This window comes from Nomascus leucogenys, chromosome 3 (genome assembly GCF_006542625.1).
Source record: "Nomascus leucogenys isolate Asia chromosome 3, Asia_NLE_v1, whole genome shotgun sequence".
NCBI lineage: Eukaryota > Metazoa > Chordata > Mammalia > Primates > Hylobatidae > Nomascus > Nomascus leucogenys.
The window spans coordinates 13,722,386-13,736,223 of NC_044383.1; the positions used below are offsets into that span (position 1 = coordinate 13,722,386).

The window sequence follows — 13,838 nt, forward strand, 5'->3', positions numbered from 1 at the left end:
GTTTATCCTACATGTAATTTGTTGAGCTTCTTTGAGGTGCAGAATAATTCATATTTTGGGGAGGTTTTCAACAAATTTGGGAAGGTTTTGGCCATGTTTCTTTCTGCCTCATTTCTCTCTCCTCTCCTTCTGACACTCCCACTGTGTATCCGATGATGCATTTAATGGTATCCCACAGGTCTTCAAGGCTCTGTTCATTTTCTCTCATTCTTCTTTTTTTGTTCTGTTTCTTAGACTAATCTCAGTAAACTTATCTTCAGGTTTAGTGATTTTCTTCTGCCTGATCAAATCTGAGCACCTCTAGAGAATTTTTACTATATTTTTCAACTCCAGAATTTTTATTTCCTTCTTCTAAAAAATTATTTCTCTCATTTTATTGATACTCTCTATTTGGTGATTCTCATATTTTCCTGAAGTTTTTTTTATGTGGTTTCCTTTATTTCTTTGAATGTTTGAGTTTCCTCTGGGACAGTTTTCTACTGACTCCCTTATCCCCAAAGTGTGAGCCATACCTTCTGGTTTCTTTGTACTTTTTTGTTGAAAACCAGACATTTTATTTGGTCAGTGGGGTCTCACTCTATCACCCAGGCTGGAATAATAAGTAGCACAGCCACAGCTCACTGCAGCCTTAAACTCCTGGGCTCAAGTGATCCTCTTGCCTCAGTAGCTGGGACCATAGGTGTGCGCCACCATGCCCAACTAAAGTTTTGTTTTTATTTTTTTTTCTTTTCTTTCTTTTTTTTTTTTTTTTGTAGTGATCAGGTCTTGCTTTATTGCCCAGGCTGGTCAACTCCTGGCTTCAAGTAGTCCTCCCACCTTGGCCTCCCAATGTGTTGTGATTACAGGCAGAAGCCACCCCACTTATCCACAACCAGACATTTTAAACTATATAATATGGCAACTCTGCTTTGGAAGTTAGACTCTGGAAATTAAACCTCCCTAGGGTTTATTGTTGTTGCTGTTTGTTACTGTTGGTAGGCTGTTTAGTAACTTTTTTGACTAATTCTATAAAGTCTATCTTTGTCACATGTGGGCACTGAAGTCTCTGCTCTGTTAGTTTTGTGGTTAATGATTGGAAAGAAATTTCCTTAAATGACAGGAAGTAGTCTCCCAGTCTAAGGGTGAATAATAATCATAAATAAAAATAAAAGTTGGGGCAAGCCTTCAATTCCACACTTAGCCATACAATTGACAAGCCTGTCTTAGCCTTCATTTCCTGCTCACACAGAACCTCCAGGTTATCCAGAGGTGGGAGTTAAGGTCTCTGAGCATGTCTGCAGCCCTCTGAGTTCCTAGGAGTTACATACTTGAGGTTTTCAGAGCCCTCTACAGACAGGTCATTTCCCAGCTAGCTTTTCCGTTTAAGGGTTTGGGTTAGTCTGTTGTTTGCTGCAGCTGTTACCCAGTGTCTCAGGTAGCTAAGGTGATTGGTAATTTCTTCTGATTGTTTTTGATAAATGCCCTGGGGAAAGAGGTGGTTCATAGTAGACAGGCTTCCAGTCAGGTTAAATAAAGACAACCTTGCAAATGAGTCCTTCCAGGGAGCCACCAGACAGGTGGTCAGATGACAGTTCTCCAGGAATGGCACTTTGAAGGAGCCCTAGCCCTGTTCTCTCTCCAGTGGCTGCCAGGCTGTTGGTTTTTGAAGCTATTAATTATCGCCTGGAGGGAAAGGGGTTGGAATTTAGGAGTAGGACATGTTAAAATGCTGCAAGGCTCAACATTCTTACCAATAATCAGCTGGTTTTCTTGCATAAATGCTCTCTGGATTGCTGCAAGTGTGGTTTTATTTCTAGTTTTTAAAAAGCTGATTTTGATCAGTGTTAACAGTAGAGAGTTTTCTGCGGTCCCTTCTCTGCCATTTTCACTAACATCACTCTTCCTTTGTTGAAAAGCATTGTTTCCTATGCCAGTTGCTGATTTATATGTTTGCTTGACTTTAAATGAATCTGAGTTTCATTATTTTATCAGCATTATTATGTATATGCTTTGGTACTTTCACCCATATTGCCTCCTTTGTCTAAGAGGCCGTATCCACCTTACTACATCAGTCAAGGAACCACGTTAATTTTCTCTTCCTTACAAAAATGCACATCATTTACATTTACTCTTTTGATAAAGGCAGTTGAAGATGACTTTGTGGAAATGCGGAAGAACGACCCTCAGAGCATCACTGCTGATGATCTTCACCAGCTGCTTGTGGTGGCTCGGTAAGTGGCGCGTGTCCATTACTGCTTTTTCAGAAAGCTTGTATATATGTCTTCTGAGTTATTCAGCAGTAACTGAGGCAGACTTCTAAAAACGGAAATGAACTTTTCCTTTTAAAAACGCTGTATGAAAGGGCTCATTGAGGGGGAATCGAGTTTGGCTGGTGATCTCTTCAGTGGAACAGGCATGCTGCTTGTTCTCTAAGCTTCAAAGAGTGAGCCACCCTCCAATTCTGACTCTTCGACGATTTCTTTGTAGAAGCCCAACTTGGCTGTTGACTTGTGTGTAACTACCAGGCGGTCTTGTCTCCTAATATGGTCTGTGTTTTCACAAAGTATTCCTAGGTCTTAAAAAAATTTTAAACTTACTATCCCAGCTCTAGACTTAAATTTCTGTGTTTCAAACCAGGTGTCTGTCTCTCAGTGCTGGTCAGACAACGCTGTCAAGAGAACGATGGCTGAGAGCAAAGCAGCTAGAGTCTTTAAGAAGAATGAGGCTTCAGCAGCAAAAATGTGTGAATGGAAATGAACTTTAAAGATGTGATACCTATGAAGAGTAATGGGCAAATTGTAGCCACATAATTGTAAAATTCAGATATTCATTTATACCACATTGTTTTATAGGTAATTTCTATCACAAACCAGTGACATTTCCTGAAATCAAGCCTGGTAACATCTGATGTTTATATGATATTCATTAAGGACTTTTACCTTACTGATTTCATGGAGCTTTTGAAGTTTGTTTTATAATTATATAAATTAGTAATGATGTAAAAAAAGTATTTGATATTAAAAGTTTAATATTGATAACGTTGCTGATTGTACCATTTCCTTAGCTTCAGCTGAGTCATAGGCCAGGCTGTTGAAATGCTGAAATGAAGAGGGTTGTTGCAATTTCAAAGTCAGAGGAATCGTGCTTCGGATTTCTTGTTTTCTAGTTCTGAGTTTTTCCAGTTCATAGTGGGTTGGGGTGCATTCATTAGTCCATCTTTGGGGAACGGAGGCGTACTTGCCATTGATTCACATGACTACGTGAAATTCGGTACTGTCATTTCCCAGATGTTTGGCCACAGAAACTTTTTCCCACTGTAACATTTGTTAACAGCCTGCAAAACTAAACTTGTACATGGCAGTGGTTCCCAGACTTTTGTATTTTATGGACCAGTAGTAATATTTCCAAAAATCTGGGGGACTATAAGGTTGCCAAATTACCTTGCCAAGTAATCCGAATAAATCACTGTATTGTCACCATTTTTTTCATAAAAGGACAATCTCTGAATGAGAGTCCTTTAAACGGAATGAATGTAGCTTTTGGGCGCAAAAGAAACCAAGACACTGCATTGTCTTCATTTTCTCCTATCCCGGTGCATTTGAGACCCATGCATAAGGGAATGCTGTGCTACAAAGTTGTGCCCAAATATGAAAACAAAACAGTAAATTTAAAAAGCAATACCCCCTTTAGAAAGTTTTTATTTTCTTAATGTCATTTAGTTGCTTTGATTCTATTGGATTTTTGGCATTTTATATGGGATCATCAGTTGGTTCCAAATATGTTAGATCAGCTAACATCTGCCACTCCAGTAACAGCCTCATACAACTGCAGGTAGGTTTTCTCCAGACCAATTAGTTTTAATAGAGCAAACTAACAGACTGTAGTAGCATGGTTATGGCAACCAGAATCTTCAGAAAGGTTAGGACGTTACTTTTTAAGCTGTCAGTGGTATCAAATAACTTACCTAGTTGGAGACAGATAAAGGATCCCTTACATTTTTTCCTATAAGGCCTAAATTGAAATTGTTAACCAAGGAAACAGGGTCAGCCTTGAAAAACCAAGGAATTCATTGTACCTAATAACTGAAGTAAAAATTACTAGTTGTTCAACTTTTCCTAAACTCAAATCTATTTTTATAAACTAATGTAAATAATGTTTATATTAGAGTTGAACTGGTTTTCATTTTTATAACTGGTAGACTAGACCTACTTCCTTAAACTTTTAGAAATAAAATGAAGGCTTAACTGGATTTGTGAGGATAAAATAAAATACATTTTCTTTAACTGTCCTAGAGCAAAGTAGATTAGTCACCATGCGTTTTTTGTGCCAATGTAAATTGTAATTTACCAAAGAAAAATACATACATTGCTTGGTCTTGCAGAAAAGTTCCCTTGAAAGAACCTTTCCAATAAATAAAATGTCCCAAATTACCAGTACCTTGGGCTGTTTTCATGAATAAGATTCACCATCCTATGTGATCTGTGTGGAAAAAGACCATGTCCTCCTGGTGGAAGACATGAGAGAGCTGAACGGAGGAGGTGGTGCAAGAGGGACTTCTTCCTGCTCAAGGCCTGCCCAGGCAGCGGAATGGAGTGCAGTGCTTGGCTGCAGAAACCCTTGTCCCTCACCTATATACACACAGACAGTCAAGTTTGTTGCTCTGATGTAAGGCACAGCGTTAATCCTGTATGGCCAGGAAACTGAGTAGACTCCTGTGTAACCCTGTTTGGAACTTTGCCTTCTTAAAAAAATTTTCAAAGATCTCTTTCAAACTAATTTCTGTAGTTTAAACATGTATTTATCACCTAATGTTGGGCTGTATTTTCTCCCATGTTGGGAACCCTTAATATTTTCAGGACCCGGAAGAAAAGTTGGTAGAAGAAAGCATTCAGTTTTGAATGTTTGGATTTAAAGTTAGTTATAGTTTCTGATCCATTTCACTTTTTAAATCATGAGTATATTTCAAAGGAGTAAAATACTGGCAACAGCTAGACCAAGTGTTCAGTTACAGCAAATTTGCCCTGTTTACAAATTCTTTAATCTGTTATGCAAGGAATTCTCATACACATTTGTCACTTTAAATTACAATGGTACTTTAATAATCACAAGATTTAACACGTAAAAAAAAAAGATACCACTAATAATAACAAAAGTGGAATGTTTATCAAAGTTAGGACATAATGTTCAGCTGACAATCAGTCACTTCAACAGAGAAAGCTCTAAAGATACCAGACAAACGAATACTTGTTGGAATACAACTTTCTTACTGTGGGGGTTATAGGGGCAGCCCTGGTTCTTTGTAGTCAGAGTTATAGTCAGATTCAGCACAGTTGTGTTTCAGACTAAATTTTTTTGAGACAGTCTCGCATGCAATGCATACCCCAGGCTGGAGGTCAGTGGCACAATCACAGCTCACTGCAGCCTCAACCTCATGGGCTCAAGCAATCCTGCATGCACCACTATGCCCAGCTAATTTTTGTATTTTTTTGTAGAGACAATTGTTTCCCAGGCTGGTCTCAAACTCCTGGCCTCCCAAAGTGTTTGGGATTATAGGTGTGAGCCACTGCACTAGGCCCAGACTAAATTTTGAAGTTGTGGATCGTCTACATAAGATGTCGAGGATGCCCCTCCTGGAATAAATTAAAACCTGACTGACTTCTAGAATTTCCAGTAGCCAATATGTGTGTTCTTACATTCCCGAAAACAGCAAAATGAAATCTAATAGGTGCTGGTATTCACCTCTGATGTATCAGGTTTACTGTGTGACAAGTCTTAATGCTCCTAGGTTTATATTGTACAGGCAGCAGAGTATTTTTAATGTGTTCAAGTAGAATACGGGGAAAATTAGGATCAAATGAGAATTCATTTCTCTAGTGTTAACAACCCTCAACTCCTCAGGGAATAGTTAAGCCATCAAAACTAAAATAGCTTTATATTCAAATGCTTCAGTAACATGTTAAAGTCACTAAAAACAATGTGTAATTTACTTTGTAGAGGTAAAACACACAGGAATGAACAGACAGAACAAGTTATGAAAAACGCTAATCCTCTAAGCATCTGCATGTCCAGCCCTTGTGTCTACTTAATGTAATCTACCCACCCCACTCCAAAAAAAGGTTCAGGTTATATCCCAAAGTGACCTGTTGCTGAATTACCTTCAAATAAGCAAAGAGCTCTGTAGTGTATAAGCTACTCAGGTCTACACATTCTAGAATGATGCACTTCTATAGTCCTGGCTGTAAAATTAGGAAATCTACTCAGGTCCAGACTCCGTTTAAAACCCTTTCCAATGAACAGAATTTGTGATCCCTGGATTCAGACAGTACAATTAAAATACCCCAAGAGGTGAAAACTTCTTATTTTTAAATAAAAGCCATGGAAGTATTCTTATGGCTAAAAGCTAAATCTGAATTATCCGTGTCTGGCATTGTATAAACATCTTTTTAAGTTCATTTTGCTGGACTTGATTAATGACTTCAGGTTCTGGAGGACTCTTCTGAACTTTTGCCACTGCAAAGTTTATCCCATGAGTTAATCCAGCTTGGGTAATACTAGCAACCTGGACCATGGAACTTCGAATCTTGGCAAAGGGAGAGACTGCTCTGCTACTACTGCTCTCTGAAGGAGAAGGAGTTACATGAAGCCCTGTCTCAAGTTCAAGCATGCTGGAAGCAGAGCTGGGGGTTTTTTGAGATGCAACTGAATGCGCTGGCTCAACTGACAAAAACTGTGGGCCTGTTGCAGAAAGAGAGACATCTAATTGCGATGGCCGAGAAGGTGTCTGTTCTGTTGATTCTGATTGGGTTTCTTCATTTGCAACTTGATTGGTCATTTGATTTCTTTCCTGACTAGCCTGCTGAGACACAGACCTGGTCTCTGATAGGTGGGTCACTTTGTTTTGTGCATCTTGCACAAATCTGTGGCAGTAAATATCCATAGGCTTGGCAAAGCCAGTCAATATGTGTACGTTGCCAGCAGAAGGACTTTTCTTCAAAGGAGACTCCTGGCCTTTTCCAAGCCCACTCCCATGAACAACAGTCATCTCTGAAGGAGCATGAATGCTACTATCTGTGCTAAGAGACTGGGACCGACTGCCCAATCGAGGCGCTGAAGCAATAATACCACAACTAGGAAGAACGTAATCTATTGGCCCTACACTCTCTAATGAGTTAGCTAGCTGCCTGTCTTCATCAGACTTAGAATTTGTAAGGAATTCATCAGAGTGGTATGAGTCATTATCTGAAGACATGTCCCCATCAGACTCTGCCTGAACCTTATCCATCACTCCTGTGTTTTCCATAGTTTCAAGACTACTATCTGATTTCCAAAGATTTACTTTTAAGTTTGGTTTTAGAAAGTTAACTTTCATTTCAGGTTTGGTAAAGTTTCCTAGCTTTCGGAGGTTGCCAATATTTACATTGGATTTGGTCTGCTTCACTTTTTGATTTAGAGATGAAAATTTGCTCATTAAAAAATTCTTTCCCTGGGCCAAAGAACCTTGGTTTTGAGATCTGATACCTATGATGTCTTCGTGAGGTTTACTGCTCTTCCTACAAATTAGAAGAGAGAAAAAGTTAATTCCCTGTGGAATTCAATATGCCAGTTCGTTATTAACATAAGTGAAAACACTTTACTTATTCAAATTGGTCCCAACTTCTTGAAAACAGTGCATTGCTAATTGACAGATAACCCTCAGAGTTAACATTAAAACAGTGCTATCCAATAGAAATATATGAAATACATATGTAATTACAATTTTTCTAGCAGCCACATTAAAAAGCAGCAATGAAATTAATAGTATTTCATTTAACCCAATATATACAAAATATTTCAACATAAAAATATTAAAAGATGATTAATATTCCTTTTTGAACTAATTCAATATAGGCAATGTGTAGTGTTCTATAATTACAGCACACCTGAATTCAGCCTAGTCGCATTCTAAAAGGCTTCACAACCACATGTGGTGAGTGGCTACCATTGTGGGCAGTGTGGGCCTAGCACAGCCACCATCTGTACAATCAGCAAAGACATCTCTGACTATAAATGGGAATCTGCAGCACCTTAACTAAGGTTATCTATACACATCCCAGTGTGGCTCAAATTCAGGTAATTCAGGGGGAGAGAGGGGTAAGGCTTCCATTTTCTTACATGTCCTGTGGGTTACCTGAATTTATTTTAAAAGATTTGGGACATTTAACAATTACTTAGTGTCTTCTCTCCTTTGGTATCCCTCATGACAGCTATAAATAAGAAAGAAAAGTTGATGCTATTTGCCACAAATGTCTCAGTATGTGCATTTGTACTGTTGGGTCAGGCAAGATCACTGATCATGAGCATACTGCAGAAAAATTATGGGTTAAAGTAATTCTTTAACAAAAGCCTGAACAATTTTCTTCTGGCCAAATGGCTCTCTTCACTAGTAGAATGTGGACCACAAAACCTGACAGATGCTCATTAGAAAGAAAAGCCACACTTTTTAAATATGAAATAATCTGTTGATAGGCATTCTTTTTCCAAATTCAAAAGCCTACTGTTTAAAACATACTATTTTCTCTACAAAGTATTTAGAAAAAATTTCAATGTTTCCTCTCATCAGTTTACTTAGGAGTTAAAAATGTATCACTTGTGGCCACGTGAGGTGTGTCAAGGATGGCAAAATCCTTGCAGGGCCGTTGCTGTTGCTCTCAGACCAGTTCTCTTGGCAAAATACCACCTACCTAAGTACTTGTGGAGACAGTCAGTGTTACTCTGTATCAAAACTTTTAAACACAACTAGAGGATGATATCCTAAGCATATTTTAAATGCCGTATCACTCAAGAAAATGAAACTCTGGGTCTTCAGAGTTTTTCTTGAAACTGAGGATAAGCAATAACCTTTGTATGGCACTGTTAAGGACAAGTGAAATATTCACGTCTTTTAATCCAGATTCACAACCTGGGGATGCTATCCTAAAGAAATTATCCTAAACATGAAAAAGTAATACATGACAAAGATCTCTGTCATGACTTTTTTATAAAAGGAAAAAATGCTTAGCAACCAACATTCTTGGCAATTGAGTTAATATATATATAATAGCTGTGTGCCAGGTCTGAGTGTGTTATTCAGTTCATGCAATGCACTGACATGGATTTTCTCTCATCTTACAAATAACAAAACTGAAGTAAAGGAGTGTGTTTTCCAAGGTTAAAGAGTAATTGATAGAACCAGGAGTCATAAAGTCCACATTCTGAACCCACACAATACATTTCCAAATAGATCACAGTAGACATCTATTTAAATGGTAGTTATGAATTCTACAGTAATGTGGAAAATGCATAAAATACAATCTTTAGCAATAAAAGGTTATTAACCTGTATAGGTTAAAAATGTGTACAAGAGGCTGGGTGCAGTGGCTTTACAGAAGAATTCCAATTAACAAGTGTAGAAGGAATGAAAATTAGAAAAATCACCATAGATCATGACAGGAATAATTACTATAGAAAAGATCCACAATGGTTATGAAAATGAATAGTCTTAAGTTTACACAGAAACAATATTTACATAGTCTCAAAGTTTAATTTCCCCTAAATATTTAGCAATTATAAAGAGGAAGCCACAAAGTTTGCAGTGCAGAATCCTGGCAGATGCTACCCCAGCCAAGTAATCAAGCTTAACCTCAACAATACTACATAGGCCATCATGTCCTCCCTCCCCACAGCATGAGGCACTGAGAAGTGCACATCGCTTCTGCGGTGTCCTTCCTGACCATGCATAACCTCAGCTTCATCAGGAAAGAACACTGGACAAACCTAGATGGAGGGATGTTCTACAAAACAGCTGACCAGTACTCTTAAAAAATGTCAAAGTTATGAAAGAAAAGACAAGATTGAAGAAATAACATTAAACTATAGAGACAACTAAATGCAGTGTGGAATCCCAGACTGGATCCTGGAACAGAAAAAGGATGCTAGTGAACACCCAGTGAAATCTGTACTTTGGTTACTCTTACCATGCCAAGGTTACTTTCTTAAGTTTTGATAAATGGTCTGTGGTTATAAGTTGGTAATATGAAGGGAAGCCGAAGGAAGAGTATATGGAAACCCTCTAAATTACCTGTGCAACTCTTCTGTAAGTCTAAAACTTACCTGAAAATTGTATACATGAAGAATGCTGAAAGTATTTTGATCCGCAGAAATTTGATCCTTACCTCTCTAAATACCAACACCTTACCATAATGTGATCTCCTCCCCTCTCCCCCTGCAAATAATTTTAAAGAAATAAGACTTTGCATTAGAATGCCTTTATTCTTGAGAGAAGCAGCATACTCACCTCTCAAGTTTCTTCTCAATGATGGGTACATCTGATCCCATGGCTTGCTTGGTGATCTGCAGCATCTCTGCAATGCACTGAAGGGTATCTGCAACCCAAATATAACTGCTTGCCGATTTCTCCATAAACATACTAAAAAAAATAGCAGTTCTAACCCATATAGCACTGAATGAAATTTGTGGTTGTATAATTAAATACAAATTTATTTGCTTCGATTTATAGAAAACTGCCACCTGTTCACTAGTCTCCCCACTTAATTCACAATGTTCTAAAATTTTAAAAGAACAAAAGCAAAAGAATGAAATCGGGGAATTAAAAGTTTGTTCTAGTTCATGTTTGTTCAAGCACTGTGACAGATGCCGAGGCAACAGCCATGAATGAGACAGGCATGGTTCCTACCTGCTACAAATGAAAAGAACATGACATGTGAAGGGCCTTGACACCCATATGATCACTGATGGGGCCAAACTCCCTGAGAATCCCCGCTAAAGACTCCCTTGCCCCAAACTAATAATACATTCAGATAATTTCCCTGGGTTGCTGGAAACAGAGTTGCTATTTCAAGGTCTCATATTCCAAAGCTATTCCCTGGACTCTCTCTCATTCAGTTGGTTATGATATGAAATGTCCCCAATTCCATTTGGGCTTTTAAGAATAAATAGAAAGTTTTCACTGAATATTTTGATCTCTTCCTCTTTTTACCTTTTCCATCCTCTTCAGGATTACGCATTACAGCTCGCAGTGTGTGGAAATAGCCACTCGCTTCTTTGTATCTGTAGTGCAGTCGCATGCAGGAGAACTTTGGCTTACCAAAAAGAGTGGGTTCAGGGCCTAAAATCCCAAATGAATACGTATAACGTTAAATCTTTCACATAACATTTTCTTCTATTGTCTTCAAAAGACCCAACATATTTTTCTTCGTAATATAAATGACAGCACACAAAATACAAACTTCTGGTGACCATTTGGTTTGATAAGGCTAGAAGAACTCTTTCAATTTCAATCATTTAAGCTTTCTTGATCCCTGGGGTAATCTTCATAAGGTAAATAATAAAAGGAATACAGTTATTATGATAAGACTATATCCATCACTAACCTATAACGAATAGAAAGGAAGTACTAAGAAGTAGACAGCCTGGAATATCCCTTTCTGGTTTCTAACAGATGTTATACTGGTCTCCAAATTCCACTGTAAGAAGAGCCACATTTCTGCCTCAGGATTTCATACCTATTCCCTAGACATCATCAAAATGTTACTAACAACAAATGGAAAATAATAGTGAAGAAAAGCATTTGTAGGTGAAACTTAAACCAGGTACTTGCTTAAATAATTTGACCCCCTCTTGGAAACAACAGCATTTGCTTTTTATGACTTGATTAGTATGTTAAAACTTACCTATTTCAATTTTTTCCAGGTTTTCTAGACTTAGTCGTTGATACTGGTTTACTTTATCAACTTCATCATCGTAACTAGATAAAGGGAAATGAAGTTAAGAGAGGATTTAAATCAAAAGCATATTTGGCTTGTCAGGGAAGGCATAATAGCTGCAAACTGTTACATACAGTTAACAAAATCTTCCACAGCACATACATTCTGGGGTAAAATGTTAAACATAAGAACTATTTTAAAAATTAAACAAGAATAACATATATATAGCTCAACAGCTAAGGGAAAATAAGTTTATAGATCTAACAGTTAAAAAAAGCAACTACGGCCGGGCGTGGTGGCTCACACCTGTAATCCCAGCACTTTGGGAGGCCGAGGTGGGTGGATCATGAGGTCAGGAGATCGAGACCAGCCTGACCAACATGGAGAAACCCTGTCTTTACTAAAAATACAAAATTAGCTGGGCATGGTGGTGGGCGCCTGTAATCCCAGCTACTCAGGAGGCTGAGGCAAGAGAATCACTTGAACCCAGGAGGAGAATCACTTGAACCCTAGAGGTGAAGGTTGCAGTGAGCAGAGATCATGCCATTGCACTCCAGCCTGGGCAAAAAGAGCGAAACTCCGTCTCAAAAAAAAAAAAAAAAGCAACTACAAGGTTAAAATAATTTGTTTTATAAAAACTCACATAAAATGAAAACAAACCTAAAACCTAACCTACAAGGCAAACGCACGCGCGCACGCACACACACACCACACACACACACACACACACAGCGAGAGACGGAGAGAGAGATGAAGGGAGGGAGAGGGAGAGAAGGAAGGAGAAAGAGAGAGAGAGAGAGACAGAGAGAAACAAACTATGTATTTGGGAACAATACAGCTGTTAAATCTGATATCCAAAATCAAGAATGAAAAATCCATAAGATATATGCCAACAGGCATCTGGGCAAATGACTAAAAAACAATAGCTTACACAAAGCCAAAAATAAATTGAATATTTACTTAGTAAATACAAATTAGAACAATTCTGGTAAGGTGTGAGGAAACAAGTGCTTGTATTTTGCTACTAGCACTGTTCATTGAGAGTCTTTCTGGAGATCAATCTGACAACAAACCACAAAAGTCATAATTCATCACACCCTTGTAACCAAAGAAGTGCGCAGGCGCATGCACGCACACACACACACACACACACACACACACACACACACGTTATTGCATAAAGATAACTGCATCATTTGTAATAACAAAAAATTGTAAGTAATTTAATACCTAACAATGAGGAAAAACTTTACTACAGTAATGCAAACAATGATACGTGGTCATTAGTGATAAAAACGTATGGAATACATCCAAACCTGGGAAATATACAGGAAATAACACCAAATGCCAAAAGAATACAACATAAACATACTAATTTAACTGTAAAATCTTGCTTTCAAACCGATAAAGATAAAAGGAATTTAGAATGACGTAACAGTTATATAAGGTAAAGGGGTTCAACGAAGTTTCATAAAATACATAACAAAACCATATTCTCACATTTTGTTGTTACGAATTCTAAAAAGAAAATTTACTCAAGTTTAAAAAACAAAATCAAAAGCTTTAAATCAATAAGCAACTTACTAGGCCACGTAGTAGGCAGAGTTAGAAAGCAGTAACAGCACATCCACATCTCTGTGAGTAGCATCAATGAGGCTAAACAAATATGACACAGGAGATTAAGTATTTTCATTTTCATCTGCATTTTTTGCCAACCATATTTCTACAGCAGAGCTACTTAGGACAAAAAATTGGCCGGGGGGAGGGAAAAAAAGAAGGTAATCAATGAGTTCTACTGCAGTTAGATGTAATACAATCTATACATTTGGACAGTCTTTAAAAAACAAGGAAAAGCAGATGTGGGAAGTGAGGGGATGGAGAGTAGAGAAAGGCAGCCAAAGGAGGAAGCAGTCCCTCAGGAAATGGGATAATTTGAGGTGGGGGAGTGGTGGGATTGGAGGATGATAGAGAAGTAGTTAAGGGAAGAAGAAAGAAAAACGTGAGAGTGAGAAGGGAGAAATCATCTAAACTATCTCACATTATCTAATCTTCAAAATAACACACGGTACATTCAGGATATCTTTACATTCATGTGGAATGCATCTTTTGAAAGACTTT

The 13,838-nt window shown here is 38.0% G+C and overlaps 2 protein-coding genes across 5 annotated transcripts in view; one reads left to right on the forward strand and one right to left on the reverse strand.

The window, feature by feature from the left end:
• MCMBP (minichromosome maintenance complex binding protein) overlaps positions 1 to 4,788 on the forward strand; it is a 43,979-nt gene extending 39,191 nt beyond the window's left edge. Inside the window, exons 15-16 of one of the 2 annotated variants that reach the window (XM_012505775.2) lie at positions 2,122 to 2,210; positions 2,617 to 4,788. In XM_012505775.2, coding sequence (XP_012361229.1) covers positions 2,122 to 2,210; positions 2,617 to 2,743 — 216 coding nt within the window. In that variant the 3' untranslated portion in view covers positions 2,744 to 4,788. The remainder of the gene's footprint in view (positions 1 to 2,121; positions 2,211 to 2,616) is intronic. The other variant, XM_003255033.4, reaches the window with a different exon arrangement.
• Positions 4,789 to 4,919: 131 nt separating this feature from the next.
• The window catches only part of INPP5F (inositol polyphosphate-5-phosphatase F), a 102,231-nt gene continuing 93,312 nt past the window's right edge, over positions 4,920 to 13,838 (reverse strand). For 2 of the 3 annotated variants that reach the window (XM_030806291.1, XM_003255032.4), the window contains 5 exons: positions 13,305 to 13,376; positions 11,688 to 11,761; positions 10,994 to 11,122; positions 10,292 to 10,379; positions 5,052 to 7,529 (listed from right to left, as the gene is read on the reverse strand). In XM_030806291.1, coding sequence (XP_030662151.1) covers positions 6,380 to 7,529; positions 10,292 to 10,379; positions 10,994 to 11,122; positions 11,688 to 11,761; positions 13,305 to 13,376 — 1,513 coding nt within the window. In that variant the 3' untranslated portion in view covers positions 5,052 to 6,379. Of the gene's footprint in view, positions 7,530 to 10,291; positions 10,380 to 10,993; positions 11,123 to 11,687; positions 11,762 to 13,304; positions 13,377 to 13,838 lie in introns of all 3 variants that reach the window. The other variant, XM_003255031.4, reaches the window with a different exon arrangement.